Source organism: Ammospiza caudacuta, chromosome 1 (assembly GCF_027887145.1).
Source record: "Ammospiza caudacuta isolate bAmmCau1 chromosome 1, bAmmCau1.pri, whole genome shotgun sequence".
Taxonomy (NCBI): domain Eukaryota; kingdom Metazoa; phylum Chordata; class Aves; order Passeriformes; family Passerellidae; genus Ammospiza; species Ammospiza caudacuta.
The window spans coordinates 62,191,658-62,209,558 of record NC_080593.1 but is presented as its reverse complement, the minus strand read 5'-3'; the positions used below and the strand labels follow the sequence as shown (position 1 = coordinate 62,209,558).

At 45.1% G+C, this 17,901-nt stretch overlaps 1 protein-coding gene across 1 annotated transcript; it reads left to right on the top strand.

Annotated features, from left to right (window-relative positions):
- Nucleotides 1–4,591: 4,591 nt before the first annotated feature.
- On the top strand, nt 4,592–13,007 carry NRSN1 (neurensin 1). The gene is made up of 3 exons (XM_058811911.1): nt 4,592–4,762; nt 10,202–10,399; nt 11,417–13,007. Exons 2-3 carry the CDS (start codon nt 10,211–10,213, stop codon nt 11,813–11,815), a joined length of 588 nt encoding a protein of 195 aa, XP_058667894.1. The 5' UTR covers nt 4,592–4,762; nt 10,202–10,210; the 3' UTR covers nt 11,816–13,007.
- Nucleotides 13,008–17,901: the final 4,894 nt, after the last annotated feature.

The following is a 17,901-nucleotide window of genomic DNA, read 5'->3' as shown; positions in this document are numbered from 1 at the left end:
AGCAGAATGCACAGGCAGGTGAGAGTTACCAAAAGACTTTTTGGTTCAAACATTTTTCCTCACAGGTCCACAGGAATACAGAAGAGAGAGAAAATCATCTGATGTGTCCTAACGCATTCAAACACAGGACCCACACAGGCAGCAGCCACAGCTCAACCTGATGAGAAGCTCAGCCTGGCTGGCTGTGCCACTGGGAGCAGAGCACCCTGCAAAGTCTTCCCTTGGCAGGCGTGCTCTGCACTTGAACGTTACACCACACCCCCTCAGGAAGAAACTGAATTTCATAGAATGACTGAGCAGTTTCCCCTCCCCTGCCCACGACTTTGAATTCCTCTTCCCTTAAGAAACCAAATTTGAAAAATTAACCCCAGCTCCCAGGCACTGATCTTCATAAGCAGTGCATCTTAAAACAACACGGCTGTCTAGTGGTAGTAGTAGCTGCTGCTGCAAAGAAAATCCTCTCTGCTGCACAGATTTGCTGTCCAACACTTGACACTTTCAGAAAATGGTGGGTTTGATATTTTGCTGTTTCATTTGGGTCAAAATTAAGGCCTTTTTTGCCTCTAAACCATGTTGACACACTGCAATTGCAAAGATTATTTGGAAAAAGCTAGGCCTAAGAGCATGAAAGTTTCTTACTGAACACTGGAAACACAAACATGATAAATGGAAGCAGACTCTGAGTGAAGATGGGTCACTAAAATACTTCTAATTCCTACTGCCTATTCCTCTTCTCTCAGCATCCCTTCACAGGCAAATGTGCACTGACTCATGTGAGGTCCCTGTCACATCTTCTATCATTTGTGTATGTGCATTTTGGATTACAAAGCTCCTAAATATTTATGGGGATTATGATATTAAAATTCACCAACACCAACAGGAATGAAAAAGAGAACAAACAATTCCCAGCCCATATATTTTCAGTGTAAGATAGAAAAAAAAAAGACACCTAGATTTATGATTTTGATTGTCAAGAAAGCATCTTCTGTATTTCTGGCTCAGGGGCCAAGAACAAATCTATATCCAAAGATGGTGATGGCAGAATGTGACAAATTAAGACAATTAATCATTTTTGCTAGCTAGAACACTTTGAACAAAGCACTGAGAAAGGAATGTCTGACAAGCAAGTAGCCAGGTACTGATTTCTGGACAATAGCAAACCACCTCATGTAAAACAGGAATGCAGCAGCTGGCAGCATGTCTGGAGTCTGAAAAAGCCACCTCTTTGATTCATAAACCATGCTCTGCATCACAAGCTTTGAAAAATAAAATACTCTTTATAATACATCCTCCCTGATCTAGAACAGCACTACAGACTTGAACTGACCCTCACCTTTTTGCCCCATTCCTCCCCAGTATTTCTGGCCTCTCAAGATCACCCCCTTAATGGCAGGACAGCTCCTAGAGGAGACTCCAAGCCAGAAGAAGGGCAGGCAGCTATTAGTCATTAGTCCTGCTCTTTGTGGATCTGCGTGAACTGCAGGTTTTCCAGAAGTGGAAGCTTTACAGGCCTTGCTCTCCAGATGATGGTGAGCCAGTCATTAGGAAAGTAAGGACAGGCAACTGTGTCAATAATGTCATTACAGCAGAACTATTCAGGCCACAACACACGAAGCAGAAGAACAGCCTCTGGAATCTTGCCATCACCATTAAGCAAATAGGAACAGACATCTGCAATTCAGTGAACTTGAGTCTCATACCAATTGCTGCATTTTGCTACAGGAGAAATGTATTTTACAGGAGCTGTAATTTCTCCAATTCAGCACAGGCTCTCAGAAGCTACCTAAACCGTGAGCACCAAACCAGCTGATAAAATCACTTCAACTCTCAGTAAAAGAGAAGCCTATAAACTCTATGGCAACCAACAACACCACCTACAGAAGTTCTTGACAGGATTTTTTTCCTTGGCATGCTCACTACTATCCATTATAAACCTTTAGAACAGCAGACGGAAGATAAAAAAAGCACTTGACTTGGGTTTCCTTTCCACAGGGGGAAATAAACCATATATACAGCTTGAGGTAGAATATTGCACTTCCTCTCCATGCCCCTACCAGCTGAAGCCCTCAGGATAAACATAGTCTAAGTTTTTTGAAAGTTGGTAACTGAGGAAAGACCTACATTTGGATATTCCTTCATATACCAGCACCTCAAACCCTGAATCCCACCATGACCTATAGGTTCTGCTATTTTAAAACATCCTTGCGTTGATGTTACCTATTTCAAGGCTAAACAGGGCATTTACACCCTTCTGTTCAGTGTTTCTCATAACCAAGCTCAGCTGCACTTCAAGAACACCTCTGATTTCAGGCTGAGTTTAAAGTTTTCCTAATGTGCTAAAAGTGCACTAAAATCAACCTATGATACCACCAATGCTGATCCCTTGGTAACCCCTTTAGGGTTACGAATTTGGAGTTCACAGATCAACATTACTGCAAATGTTTTCATTGCCAAAACATTAATTTATCTTGGTTAGCTGAGCATGTAACTTCTGTGTTAAAACTGGGCCAACACAGGTATTTAATGTTCTTTTTACTTGTTGCTTTTGTTAATAGGTAAGTAAGCAAAAGAAGCTTTGTAAACAGAGGGAGGACTCATCATGTAGATTAATTGCTTTTTCTACAGAAGACATCTTCCTGATCTGAGATAAAGCACCATTCAGTTGTAACTGCGATACTACATGTAAATCTGGTGTTAGTTTAACAGGAAAATTAATCACAGAATCTCTTTTAAGACTGATAGCCCATCTGGCTTCTCATTTATCACCTCACTGTATCTTCCTGCTTTTTTCACAAATACTTGTCAGTTTATTACGTGCTAGCTGCTGTGGGCTGGGGTATGCTTATTATACTCACTGAACAGCACACTGCTGTGAAGTAGTTCTGCTAGGTCAGGGGAACACTTCTGCATTACTCATTGCCTGAAACAAGAGAGGCGTAACAGTTTTGGAAGGACAAGATGAAATGCGCTGAAACCAACATTTCTTCCTCCAAATCTAACCCCTTATTTGCTCTCTTTTTAACAGCTATTTTTATGATTCCTAGTTTGCAACTACCCAAACTCACTGTCGTCATGAAATGCAGGGCTTTTTCCAAAGAAGCTTCCAAAGAGGGCTATTAATGAAACCATTACTCTCACTTTCTTCTTTATATACTATAGTGATTAAGGCACCTTGGAAATACCTTGTTTTTCTTTTGGCTAATACTACCCCATGTTGCTTTAATGCGCTTCTTCTGCATGCAACAACACTCTATTTCTGTGCACATTTTAGTGCACCATACGGATATGAGTGTTTAGAACTCTTGACCTTTGCATTCTCATTATTTTTTCAGAGGAATTACATACTGCACTTTTGTGGCATTCACTTTAGCATCTCCAGCTCTTGATGTCTTGTCATGCTCTTTCCTCAGTAGCTTCCTTAGCCCCCAAACTTGCTTTCTTGCAATCTTTTCCCACTGAACAACCAACCTGTTGCTATCAGGGCAGACACCAACGCTTGGCCCTCAGCCTCACTGCGTCTCCCTGAGGAGTCCCCCAGGGTCTCATGCTGAGCAATTCATTCCCCAATGTCAGAACCCAGGAAATCCTCTGGCTGCCTTGGAGGGCTCGAGCCCCTGCCTGGGGGGCTTAGAGACCTTGGCACAAAGCCCAAGACGCCTGTGCCTTTGATTTAGCCCTTGGAAAAAACAATTATCAACCTTGTATGAAGAATTACAAGTCAAGAAAGTTTAAGTAGAATAATAGTTAGTTTGTCATGGGGTGAAAAACAGATTTTTGAAGTTTTTAGAATGGGGGCTCGAAGTCCCAAGATGGAAGCATTTGGGCGTGCCTTGTCCTTTTTCCATCTTCTTCCTAGCCTCCATATTCTGGGTGATGTTAGCATTTTTAGATTGGTTTAAAGTAGAAATTCACTGTCTAACAAAAGTGATAGGTATTAGGAAGTTATTGTAAATAGTGTACATGTAGCTTTTAGTACAAAAAGATAACACCACCCCAGAGATGGGCAGTGAGCCCCAACCCAACCTGCCAGACCAACCTCAGTGAGTCAGAAAAAGAATTTTATAGATAAGAAACAATGAACAACCTTGAAAACAAGAATAGAAGAGTTCTGACTCCTTCTTCAACTGCTGAGCTGGGGAAAGAGACTTTCTAATGCATCTCAAAGTCATTCTGACCAGCAGAGATTCCAAGACCCCAACCCCCAGATCTCAGCGCCTTGTCCTTGGCAGGACACTTTCTGCCACGTCTATCCACTGGGCCGCACAGACAGCACAGCACCGGGTTTGCCGTGCGGACTGCAAGGGCCAGGAGGTGTGGGGGGCGCGACCAGAGGCCTCAGCGCCGACACCCACGGAGGCACCGCCGTGACCTTGGCGTGCACCCGCGGGCCTGCCCGGCGGGACCCCGAGCGCCGGGAGCCGGGCAGGGCCGGCAGCTGAGCAGGGCCGGCAGCTGGGCAGCTCCGGCAGCTGGGCAGCTCCGGCTCCCCGCGGGCGGGCGGCCGCCCTTGTGCGGGGGCGGCGTGGCGAGGCGGGGGCGGCCTGGCGAGCCTGGCCCGGCGCCGCTCCGCGCCCGGCGGCGGCGGCTCAGTGCGCAGGCACGGCGCGGGAGCGAGCGAGCGAGCGGCGCTCCGGGCCGTACATAATACGTGGTGTCTGGGGCCGGCGCGGCGCAGAGCGGAGATGGGGCCGGGCCGGGACAGCCGCAGCTAGCGCCGCCAGCGCGGGGGCTCGCCGGCCGAGGGCAGCGCCGGGAGGGACAGGTAACCGCGGGGCCGCCGCTCCGGCCCCTCGGGAAACTTGGGCTCGACACTTCGGCGGGGGCGTCCGTGGCCGCCGGCGGGGGGGACGGCGCGGAGCGTCCCGCGGAAGGCACTGGCCGCCCCGGGCTTCGCCTCCCGGCTCGGGGGTACGCGGCTGGTGCCGCCACTGCCGGGGTCGGGGAGGGCTTGGCCGGACCGGGATTTCCGCTGCCGCCGGGGCGCCGCCGGGCCGGAAGGGTCGCGGGTACCGAGATCTCGTCCGCGTCCGGGCGCTGCGGAGTTCTTCCGCTCGGCCGGGAAACGGGAGATGGAGAGAGAGCATCCCGCTCCGGCCGGGAAACGGGAGATGGAGAGAGAGCATCCCGCTCCGGCCGGGAAACGGGAGGTGGAGAGCATCCCGCTCCAGCCCCTGGCGGCGGCCGAGCGGACGGGGCCGCCCCCCCGGAACACGGGAGAAGATGCTGCTCGCACCCCCCGTGCAGGGCCGGGGAGCAGAGCGGGCTGCCCGAGGCTGCTGGGCATGCCGGCTGTCCCCAGGGAAGCGGCTCAGGTGCCCCTGGCAGCGCCGCGGCCCCGAGCCAGGGACGGGCATGGGACGGGCGGAGCGCGGCTCGGCCCCGCCGCCGGCCCGGGAGGCGCCGGAGCTCGGGAGGATCAGAAAGGACAGCGCGGAGACTGCTGTCAAAGGCAGGCTGTACATGCCAGTGTTCCCCTTGACAAGGAACGCTCTCTGTAGGTAAGGACTGGAAACACGGCTCTTCAAACAGAAGGGTCAAAGTGTGTAAATCTGAAGAATGGAGAGGGCGACTTCACCTGTGCCAACCATCATCATTCGGTGGCAGTGTGGTGTCACTGAGCAATGACACATCTATATTTCCTTTTGTGCTGCTTCTTAAATGACAATTCCTTACGTTTTAATTTTTTTTAATGTGTTCGACCCTGGTACAATAAAGCAAAGTATTTGGAAAATTTTGGGGGTATTTTTTCGTGGAGCTTGCTCATGTTTCAATATGTCTGTTCACCAATCCAATCACATCTCCCCAGATCAGCAGAGGATAGTAAAGCTCAAAGTAAACAGGACAGCTTTTGCCATGGAAACAAAAGTTGCTAGGGGATGGATTGCTACTACGCAGTAGTGTTCTCTGAAGCTGTGATCCTACATCCCACATTTTCCTGAGCACCTTGGGTTTAGGCACTGAAAAACTTGATGATTAAGCTGCTTCTTTCAGCCTGGATGTATGTTTTCAGACTGTGGATAACTCGGATTTGCGTAACAGCACCTCTCTTTTTTAGCAAAAGTTTCTCAACATTTCAGTGTTTAGTTTCTCAGCCCTGAAGGCAAGACATGCAAATACACATCAGCACTCAAGAGATGATAGCTACTGCAGTATTTATTCATCCAATGTAAATTGGTGCTGTGACACACGTTTCCTTCTCACTTATGAAGAACTGTTTTCTCTCTGACTGTTCAGTTCCTGTGCCCTATCTGTAGGTAGCAAGAACATCACATCTACATTGCAGCTGAGAAAAGAGACCATCTTAGTCCAGATTCATATAGGGCTGGGGAGCTGCCTTCTCTCTTAAGGGGCAAGATATTTTTCAAAAGATAGATTATTTATAAGTGAAAGAGTCTGACCATGAAGAAAATGCTCAGTAGAATTAAAATTATGCAGTGCTTGAAAAGAATTAATGATTCCTACAGTCCTTTTTCTTTTTTTTTTCCCTTCCATTTTAAAAGGTCATACTACTTGATGGTATCACAACTCTTTCAAGCATAAGATCATTCTTTTGTTTTCTGTTTCATCTCCCAGCTCTTATTTATCATTTTGTTCATATACCTGACCATAACCACCTATTAGCCTTTTACATTGCTAAAGAAAAAGAATCTAGGTGTCATGTGAGCTGTGTGGTCCTTACAGGCAGTTCTTCATCAAGCTGTTAGAAACACTGCATCCTCCTTTTTCTCCCTTGACTAAACCTATAGACAGTGCAATGAATGCAAGATCATGTTTATACAGGTCTCTGTCATGTCACATTCAGTTCTCTTAAATTTATCACAATTTATCACAATAACTAAAGTTGCTGGTTCAGACACAGCAAAGTGCTTCACCTCCTTTCTGAATGCTGCTGGTGGCAGCTGGAGTAATACAAGCAAGTTTTGCAGGCCACATTATCCAGTCTTGTTAATTCTGCTTCTTGCCTGAGTTGACCTTATGGAGGCACTTACACCTGGGGAAAATACCTCCTATTCTGGTCATTACATGGAGCTAAATTTGCTTACGTTGATGATTTAAGTTAGCCAGAAGTTAAGCATAATTCATTAAGAAGGTAGGGTTGATGTGAGAATAAAGATCTAAGTAAGGACCCAAGAGAATGAGTTTCTGCAGAACTTTAGTTGACTTCTTTATTCTCTTTCTGATGTGTGAGATGGAATCTTTGCTTGACCAAAAGATGGGTTGAGGGGGTTGGATTTAAAGTGTTCCTAACATTTAGGTATAGGCTGTGTGACCCTGCACGAGAGAGCTGGAGCAGCTGTGGTCAACTGCACAATTTTTTCCTCCTCTCCTTTCCCCTTGAGGTATGTTTATGAGGTGGGCAGAACTCTGGTTTTATGAGAACTTCTCAGTGCTTGTGCTGTTAAACATGGCAGCCAGCTGTTGAAGAAATGGTGGCAGTGAGTAAAGAGGACTTCTTGTTCCCTTTCTTTGGGTAGGGAGTAAACAGTTTTCCTGAGGGAAACAAAAAGAGTCTCCAAAAGTAAAATAACTTGCAGCTTTTCCCCACAATAGTCCAGATTATATACTTATACATATCACAATTTTGTAATTTTTTTTGTACCCCAGAAAATGATAATGTTCAAAACTTCATAGCATGATAAAAAAGCACAACAAACTGGTTGGTTTGTTGTGGCCTGGTTTCGACTGGGATAGAGTTCACTTTTTTCTCAGTAGCCATTACAGTGCAATGTTTGGTTCAGTATGAGAACAGTGCTGATAACACGCTCATGTTTTGGTTGTTGCTTCATGCTTGCCCTAAATGAAGGACATTCTCAGTGTCTCATGCTCTACCAGTGAGGAGCTGCACAAAAAGGTGGGAGGAAGAACAGCCAGGACAGCTGATGTGAGCTAGCCAAAGGGGTATTCCACACCATAGACCATCATGCCCAGTAGAGAAACTGTGGGAGTTACCAGGAAGGGGATGATGGCAGTTTGGGGACAAGGGGCATTGGTTGAGATGGTGAGCAACTGTATTGTGCATCACTTCTTTTACTTGGGTTTTATGTCTCTTTTTTAAAAATTTATTATTAATGATATAATATTTTATTTATATACATGTTATATTAATTTATATATTTAGTTTGTTTCAATCATTAAACTGTTCTTATCTCACCCTACAAGCTTTGCTTTTGATTCTTCTTCCTATTCTACCATGGTGGAAGGGTAGAGGGTGGATATGAGGAAGTGGGGGCTGAAACCATGACCAAACAAATGTCTTCCATTATATTGACTGTAGTTTGAAACATCAGTGTTAGCTGTGTACAACAGGACACAGGGTGGCCCCAGGGCCAGGCTCTCCCAGTTCACCTGGTGAGCAGCTGGTGCTGCCCTGTATTTTCCTGCTGTCTCAAAGTCTCTCTCCACCATGCCTGTTTTTCCACCATTCCTTGGAAGGCCAGCACCTTGAGCACACTCTGATGGACACTTGTGCTGTACTATCAGCAGAGAGCAAGCCCATCCACACACTTGGAGAGCACTTCTTTAATTTCCTAAAACTTGCAGGGAGTACAGAGGTGGTTAGGAGTTCATGAAAGGGGCTCCTGACAGTAGCTGTGCTTGGTGCTGCCCTGTTGCTCTGCAGAGCTCTGTCACCAGCAGTGTTCCCTCTGGCCCTTGGCAGGTGTCCTAGGGCTGCCTCCTCCACTGGGTCATGGCTTCTGTGAGAGCCTTGAAACCTCATCGCTGGGTTGTGTGAGAGATATTTGCAGCTCTAAGATGTTGAGGTCATGAAATGCCAAACTAAATGCATATTAGATACACAAAATAAATAAAACCCAAAGATAATGGTTCCTGTAAAGAAGAAAAATCAAATCCCCCTCTATTCCTGAGCCAAGAACACAAACAGATTCCCAGAGGCTGGAAGTTCAGTGTTTATGCCAGCACTGATTTCTAGTAGAGCCAGCCAAAAGATTCAGTCAGACTGTTGCTATATACCCATCAATATTTGCTGGATTCCCCTTAATTTGAATGTTTGCATTCTCAGGTATTTCATCCTTAGCAGGATCACCCATTCCCAAAGGCAAAGGTCTGTAGGGCTGCAAAACTGGGTGGTCCCAGCTGCCATGAGCACATCCAACCTCCCTCCCTCTAAGTGAAATTGCTGCAGAAATCTGACATACTGCTTGAAGCTGATATAAATTGAGCCATGACTTTCAGGTGCAAGTTCTGATTAACAGTTCCCTTTGGATGAAGGCTTTTTGAACTTCTTTAAAGAGAAGCCAATGAGCCTAAGTGACATTGAGCTATTGCTCAAGTTATTTTAGGGGCTAGTATTATTTCAGTGAATTCAGTAGCACTACACTCGCACAAGCAAGTTCAGGCCTTGGACTTCCATAGTTAAATATGGATTTTGTGTGTTAGGAGAACTTACATGAAATAGAAAGAGTAGGAAACTTTGTTGATAGTTTTCATAGCAGGCAAATTTCTGATTTTATTGAAGTCAGCAGGAGCTTGGGCATTGACTTCTTCAAGAGAGAAGCACTTGGCTGTAAGCTTAGTATTTCCATTTTGGTCTCAGTGAGCAGATTGATGCTTTTAAGGCATTCCATTTTTACTTTTTTTTAAATTATTCCTATTTAAATACAATTAATATACTCTTTGAATCTATCTAGGACTTATTTTGCCTCTGTTTCCCATGGCTGTGAATGGTATATCAATGCTTAGTCCTGCACTTCAAAAGCTCAGAAAAAAACATTTTTAAATGTTTTTAAACAAGCCTCTCTTATGTAGCAGTTTGGAAAGTTCATAGGGTGGCAAACTCTAGAGACTGACAGAGACAGCCTCTGGAGAGGCAACATGAGCCCTTGAGGGATGCTGGATTGTGTTACCTGGCACATCCTGCTTTTTTCAGTCTCCATGGGAACACAGTAGCACATTAGTGTGAAAGATGGGGCGTGAGCACCCTGTGTACGGGAGTGAGTGTTCCCTGCAGCACCTCTGGGCTGTGCTGTGCCGAGTCACTGAGTTCCCTGCGTTCGGTCAGGCTGAGTCACTGCATGCGGCTGTGCCCGGCTCATTTCTCGGTTGGGAAAAAAAATGAATGAAAGCTCTCTCTCTCTCCTGGGCTGGTTTTTTTTCCATCACATCTGGAGAGTTTGCAGCGATCATTGGTCTTCCCACTACACCGATAATGATCTGCTTTGCGTGGAACCTCTCGTTGCAGGTAGGAAGGATGAGCTCCTATGCTGACATCTGCGGCTCCAAGCAGGCGCAGGGCAGCACCGAGGGAGGGTACCAACGCTACGGAGTTCGGTCCTACCTGCACCAGTTCTATGAGGACTGCACAGCTTCAATTTGGGAGTATGAGGATGATTTTCAGATCCAGAGATCGCCAAGCAGGTGGAGCTCTGTATTCTGGAAGGTACTGCCTGTTGCTTTTTCCTGGAGAGAGACACTCCCATGTCAAAACTTTCCCTGTGTAATTACTCGTATTAAATATTCATCCAGAATGGCCTTTTTTGTTGCCCAGTTTTGCCTGAGGTGGCCAAATAACTATGTCTGAAAGCAGAGCACTCTTACCAAATATGTCAGCTCCCTGGGGTCCTTGGATCATCTAGTTTCTCTGTGCCAGTGTCACTGAAACACCAAAGTCTTGTCTGGAAACCCATGTACATCTTTAAAGTGTAGTTTACCTCTGTTTTGCACCTATAGAAGTCCTTCCAGATTGTTGGGAGCAGGACTGGTAGGTTAAGAGCAGAGTGTGATATAGGGATCAAGAAAACCAAAAGATCTCCATTAAGGTCAGGGAATTTAAGAGAGTTGGAGATGAGCAGAGGTTGGGTGGGGCCTGTGAGGCCATGCAGTCCCTGCCCCGCAATGATCCCTACCCCAGGAACATTCTGGGTGAACCAAATTTTGTACTTACACTTGAAATGTGCTATAAACACTGTGATCTGTTCATATGGCAATGGCAACTTCCTTCTAATCCCTGCAAAGGAATGACATTTCATGAAGGAAAAGCAAGTGGTGGATATGACAGACTACCAGCAGCTGGTGCTAACCACCAGCTAAAGCTAAAGAAATAATCAGTTACACAGCACCGGGGTTGAACTCTGATCCTCTCTCTGATGGGGCCTTTCAACATGAAATGCTGTTTAAAGATAGTAATGCATATTCCATTGTTTCCAGAAATGTCAGTTCTCAAGTATATAAATATGAATTATAAAAAGAACATTTTTCCATATATTCTACTTCTACTAGGGCCTCATAGATCCTGAAAGAAAAATGCCCACTTTCTTCTAAGAGAGAGAACTGTATCTGCAAGACACAGTGAAAGATAAATGCCTCCTAGGAGCACTTCCCAACTGAAAACTGGAAAGGGAAATGGAAAAACTGGAAATTAAATGGGGTTTTGTTTGTTTCTTTGTTTGTTTTCCAGGTCGGACTCATCTCTGGGACGGCTTTTATGCTGATAGGTGTAGCTGTTCTTGTAGTGGGTTTTCTTGTGCCACCGAAAATAGAAGCGCTTGGGAAGGATGATTTTGTTGTTGTGGATGCCCGTGCTGTTCAGTTCAATGGGTCCCTCGATATATGCAAGCTGGCAGGAGCAATCTTGTTCTGTGTTGGAGGGTCCACTGTGGCAGCGTGCCTGCTGATGTCTGCTTTTGCTAAAAGTTACTCCAAAGAAGAGAAGTACCTCCAGCAAAGATTTAAAGAGAGAATAGCTGATATAAAAGCCCATGCAAACCCAGTCACAAAAGCGCCAGCACCAGGAGAATCAAAGATACCTGTCACTTTGTCCAGAGTTCAAAATGTCCAGCCTTCATCTGAAACCTGACCCTTCCCTTGGGTTTTGTTTCTCTTGTAGATCACTTTAAGTGGAAAATATCAGCCCTTGTTGGCATCTGTGCTAGTCAAGTAAAACATGGAGTGCTCTGCTATATAAACATGCAGCTAATGGGGGAGCTGCTCTGGTAAAAATTTAGGATTGGGAAAAAGGAAATTATGTGATTAGACCTGTGACTAATATATTCAGTACATTTGAACCTTTTAATCTGTGTGGGTACAGTAAGTTCTTGCAACAATTATTAGGTGTTTAGCTTATCAGATTGCATCCCTGGGAAACCTAAGGTGCACTTATTAAAGCTGTACCAGGAGCACTCTACATCCCACTATTTAAAGTTTAGATCAATTTGCTATTTTTTCAATTTCATTAATTTGTTTAATTTTTATGGGTTTTTGCCTTTAAAATACTGTTCAGTCTTACATTTTCCACCTGGTTCTGCTGTCTGGGAAGCCAAGATTCTGCCCTTGTAATTTGCACTTGTCATCCTGTCATATGCTACAGTCTGTATCAAAGTAATACTGCACAGGTAAAATATATGTGTCAGGGAGAGCCCTTAATTTGATCCTGGCACTTCCCAGCAATGTAACGTCCTGGGAAACGCAAGTTATACTTGATCCTGAGTTACAACTAACCTGTGCTAAAGTGCCACTTCTGTCTTAGTCATTGTTGTGCTAGCAAAAACTACAAACAAAATAAAGTTAAGGAATTCCTGTGGGAGAAGGAACATCATACTTGTGTGTCTTTGCTTTGATATTGTTTCTTTCATTAGATTATTATGTTGAGGCTAATACAGAATGTTTTTGTTTTTTCTGGGTGAGAGTAAATAAATGTGGTTTGACATGCCCAGGCCCTGTATTCTGTCAGTACATCAATGCCATGTTAGATGATCTCAACATACATATCTAAAGACATTTTGAAATGCTATTTATATTTTTATAGAGAATAGAAAAAGTTATGCTTAACCAGATGCATCTGTGTAAATGCTTACCTAAAGACTTGTCCTTTCATGGAAGACCCCTAATTATTTTCTCACCCAGGGCAATTATTTTACTGTCTTAATCTATGGATTTAAATTAAGGTGTATAAAGAAAGATGTGACATTTGTACTCTCTGACAATATGTGCCACCTTATAGTTCTGTCTATTTTTTGAATGGATTGAATAAAATTCTAGGCGTGAGCCACCCATGGATTTTGTGAAAAGCTTCTTTCTAGTAAGAAAAATTTAAGAGCACTGCTTAGAGGAGAAATCAGAGTTGAAACTCACTGGTCCCTTAATGCAGTCTACAGCAGCAAGGAAGCCACTCTGGTGCTGAATCAAAGAGATTCTGCCTCAATAATGGCAGGGATGTGATAAGAGCTGTGCTCTTTCCCTTGCTCATAAAACATTTTGTGGTCTGTGACACTCCGTTCAGGCTTACAACATCAATAAGCCAGATCATATGGGTTTGGAAATTTCGTCTGAATCTGCAGTAATTATGGCTGACAGTACCATGGGAAGTAAAATTTCCTTCTGCAAAGAAAGTTCCCATCTTGGCAACACAATTGCAGAGTGCAAGCATTAGCACTGAAAAGATGGACAGTTGAGAGCTCTTCACATGCACACATGGTCACAGAGGATGGAAGAAAGAAGGTGTAAAGGCATCTGGCAATTCACTGGCACCCATATATTAGAAATGCAAAGGCACGTTGCACTCAGTACTTCAAAATAAGGCTGTAGTCTCAGAGGAGAAGTAGATGAAGCAGTGCTAAAGAGGAAAACAATATAAGGCTGGCAAGGTGAGCTGCATATTTATAAAGAAAGCCATCAAGCACAGGGGTGACGGTACGGATTACTCACAAGGCACATGGAGAGGCTGTCACTGCTGCTGTGTGTATGTTATTCCAGGTAGAGAGGGTCCCCAGCATTTCCTGTCCAAGTTGCAAGGACTGTTGTTTACTGCCATTGGCTTTCTCTGCTGTCAGGCTATCAGTGTGTGGGCAGCAGAGTCAAGCTGTTCTGGCCTTTTCAACTGAGACTCTTTAATTGTGCATGGAGGAAATGTGACATTTTAAGTTTTACAGTGAAGTTCACAGAAGGAGATGAGCGTGAGGGCTCCTCTAGCCAAGTCCCTTCTCTTCACTTGCATTTTGTTAACAGTGTACTGGAAGTTTGACTGAAAATCCAGCTGGAAAACAAAGCAGAGGTTGGGGTAGTTCACCCAAACTAGCTATATGGGTGCACAGTTCTCTTTAAAACACACTCCACCACACGTGCAAGTGTCACAAAATTTTCATCCAAAGGACAAATGACCCAACAGGTAATTGATAGAGCGGATCCAAACATCAGGTGCTCAGTCACATTGCAAAGAACTGAACATGCTTTGAGAGTACAAAAGCAGATGAGTCATGGCATGGCATTACCCAGGTGCTAGGAGAAAAGAAATGCCCTTGAGGATTTTACTGAAGCTTGCTGGGATAGGAAATGCACTTGGGATTTAGCAGCAGCAGCAAAGCTGATAATGCTGTCATGGCTAACGTTGCCACGCGTTTCATCTCATTAAACCCTTGTTTCGGTTGCTTGGAGCTTTTCTGGAACTGAGACCTCCAGAGGCTGCAATCCTTCACAGCAGAGAATCAGTGCCACACACAGCTTTTGTAGAAATATTGAGCAGAAAATTACTCTGTTACTATTAAGAAAACACACACTGGAAAAATTAGGACACCTCAGGAACATTTTTAAGATCCATTTTCTTGTAACCTTCACTCTTTGGTGGAGGAACGGAAGCATTGGGAAAAGGCAAATGTACTGTGTGCTGTTCTTACGGAAAATGCCTGTGACATGGCCTCCAGATGGGGACCAGCAAGAGGCAGTCAGGCTCCCTGGGAAATTTCTAGTCAGGTTGAGGGCAATCTGTCCCTGCACATATCAATTTCCCTACCATATAGAGAAACTTTTTCACTTTTCCCATCCCCATTAAATTGCAGCACACACTCGCCTATGGGACTGCATGGGACTTCCCCTCCAAACACTCACTGCCATCAGCTTTCCAAAGGGCACATTAATGGAGATCCCAGTGCAAAGGAAATGCTTAAGCAGCCAAGTTCTTCTTTCTTCAACCCTTTGACCTCCCTGCTCCAGAGGCTGCTTTCAGTTTCTTCATGCTCGCCTTATTTCTTGCCCCTCCTCTAGCCACATTTGGCTTGAAATAGCAGTGCAATCCCTCCCAAGCCAACACCATTTTCTCTGCAATTGTAGTAAAAGAAATTACAATTTTCATCCGAGTGGCAATTGCTGGCTTCATTTTGGATAATAGATGTTCTGAAGGTTAGCTCTGCTTCTCCAGCACACGGTGCAGAAAAGGCTTCTGTTAGCATCTGTTCTGTCCTCCACTCTCCAGGCTGTCTTGACCCCTTTATTTTCCATTTTTGCCTACTGCATGGTGAATCACAGGCAAAAGGTAGAGGTGGAAACATTCCTCCTCTTGAGCTGCCTGTAAGCAGATTTAATTCCCAGTTTCAGGTACAGCCTCAGCCTGCCATTTCCAAGTATGAGACTTTTAATCATGCGCGAGTACAAGCAAGCAGCTCTTCATGAAAGCAGAAGCAGCAGAATGGGGAGGCTGCAGGGAGAGAGGTTTGGCAGGGGTGGAGCAGTACAACCTGCATACCAGGGAGGCCACTCAGCCCTTGAGGACATGAAATGCAAAGGAGACAGCAAAAGAGTGCAAGTACCTTAGCTGGATGCACTTTCCCAGCAGCCTTCTAAGAGGGCTAAGAATGGAACAATTTTGGTAAAAGAAAGGAATTAGCAGTTGGGATTATTCAGCAGTGACTGGTCATCCTGCCATTAACAGCAGGCTGTCCTCTCAGCTCACTGCATGTCGGGGTAGAGAGACAATAAAATACAAGCTGCATGAGCAGGCTGTAGAGGCACAGTCTCACCCTTTCCATGTCCTACCCCTCACACAGCTGACGGAAGAAACATCTCCACAGAGCATTACACTGCACCAGTTATCTGGGGTTAATGCCATGCACCTCTTAGAGAAACAATGCCTGTGTTTTGCCAGTTCATCCCCATGGGACAGTTTGTCCCAGTGGAAAATAATTGTAAATGGGAAGACCCGCCAAGTTTTATCCTACTTCCAATATTGAGAGATGATATGTCATTCTTCTGGAGCCTTCTGGTCTCTGGGCAAGCAATCCATCCACCCCTCATTTTTCTTCAGTTCTTATCTGGATGTGTGGCAGACCACACAGTGTGCATTTCCTGCATCAGTTCACTTGATGCACATTAAGCAGGCCAAAGCTCAGTTTTGCTGTCAGATAATTTACAGAGGTATTAGGATGAAAATAATCTCTGCATATTGACAGTAGGTGAAGCAAGTACCTCTAACAGCCCTTCAGAGAAAAGAGCCAGCACCAAATGACCTCTTTTATTGTTTTTTTCCTAATTATTTACAGCTGATTTTTGAAGGCACTCATTTTTCCTCGTAATTTTCCATTCGTGGACTTCTGCAAATATAGATGAGACATCAGTTTTAAACAATGCTAATAAGCCAGTCAATTTAACAATGCATGTTATGTTGCTCCAGCAATTTCAAAAAACTTATGGCACTTATCACTTCAGGCCATTTCCTACCTAAGGGCATCCTTCAGCCTGAGGCTGAAAGGATGTGTTTGTTGGTGTTGGTGTTGTTGTAGTCATCTGTCAATGAATATCAGAAGAGACAGTAAATATTGAAAGCATAGAAAAACTTGCTGCAGGTCTAAAACCTTTGACCAGAAAAACATAGGTACAATGGCTAAAATCTTCATGGAAGTAGACATTTTTAAAAAAAAGTCAACTTTTGACAGCAATATTCTGTCCCCCAGGGCTAGAAAAGCATGAGGGCCCCGAGTGCAGGACAAGCCTGAGGACCTTATTTTTGGACAAGTGCATTATCTATAACGCGAGGACACGTTTTTCCCTTTAGGATACTATGATAAGAAAAATTTCTTCAGGTTGCTTTTGCTCAGAATGGGTTCAGCTCTTGAATGACCCCTTGCAAAGGCACTTCTGAAATTGGAGCAAGTTTGTGCCTAGCCAAAAATCCTCACTTCAAAGCCTGCTGAAGAGAGCCACTATCTCCAGGAAGCACAAATTGGAGGCTGCCCCAGTATCCCTCATGTACAGGCTGACTGGGTTTCTGGCTCCCTGCTTTTTAAGGTCACAAATTAGTGACTTCCCCTTGCATATCAGAGGTGACTGAGAAAGCCCTGAGCAAGGCACACATCAGTGCAAATCAGAGCAGAAGCATTCACTGTGACCCAGGACAGCCACAGAAGGCAGTGACAGCTTTTAGCTCTGACCTGTAGCTGAGCTTTTAGGGCAGAGGCAGCTCTGGGACTTTTCCATAAATCACCATAGCAGCCATGTGAACTCCCTTGTGCCCTGAGAGCCAAGGTCTAAGATTTCACCAGAGGGAGACTCGTGCAGCTTGGCAGGGTGGTAGAAATGCTGCAGCCTTCTTTGAGGCATCTCCTCCAGAAGCTGCTCAGAGAAAGACCACAGGAACAGCCATTTCCAGCCCATGCACACGCCACAAATAGCTCAGCAGAGGAAAGACAGGAAGGGACTTTGCATGATATATTCCAGCGAGGGTTTTACTGCATCCACCACACCCAAGGGACCAGAGACAAAAGACCAGACCATGTGCTCTGCACGACCTAAGTGTGGGGTCAGTGAGCAATGACCTGGGGGCACAGGGGTGGGCAGCAGCCTCTAGGGGGGATGAGGGATGAACAATTCAGGTAGACAATGAGATTATTTCCTCTCACAATTAAGAGATGACTATTGTGTGAATGTTAAGAAAAACTTTAATGATGTATAGTTATGCTATTGTAGTTTAGATTCCTCTGTTCTCCCCATGGTTCCCTTTTCCCTCCACTCTGTATCACTGCCATCAGACAGCCTGGGTTGTCTAGGACAGGTAGAGAAGGCTGCACACACGTCCCTTACCTGGGGCAGTTGGGAATGGAAAAGCTTGGTGCTTAGGGGTGTGGCATGGCAGCACCTGATCTCCAATCCAGTTACAAGAAAGCAGTCTCCAACGATAAA

Excerpts from the sequence above, each read along its gene's own strand:
- NRSN1 (XM_058811911.1), top strand. The coding sequence starts at position 10,211 with ATGAGCTCCTATGCTGACATCTGCGGCTCCAAGCAGGCGCAGGGCAGC. Across the intron at positions 10,400-11,416 it reads GGAGCTCTGTATTCTGGAAG|GTCGGACTCATCTCTGGGAC; the intron begins GTACTGCCTGTT and ends TTTGTTTTCCAG.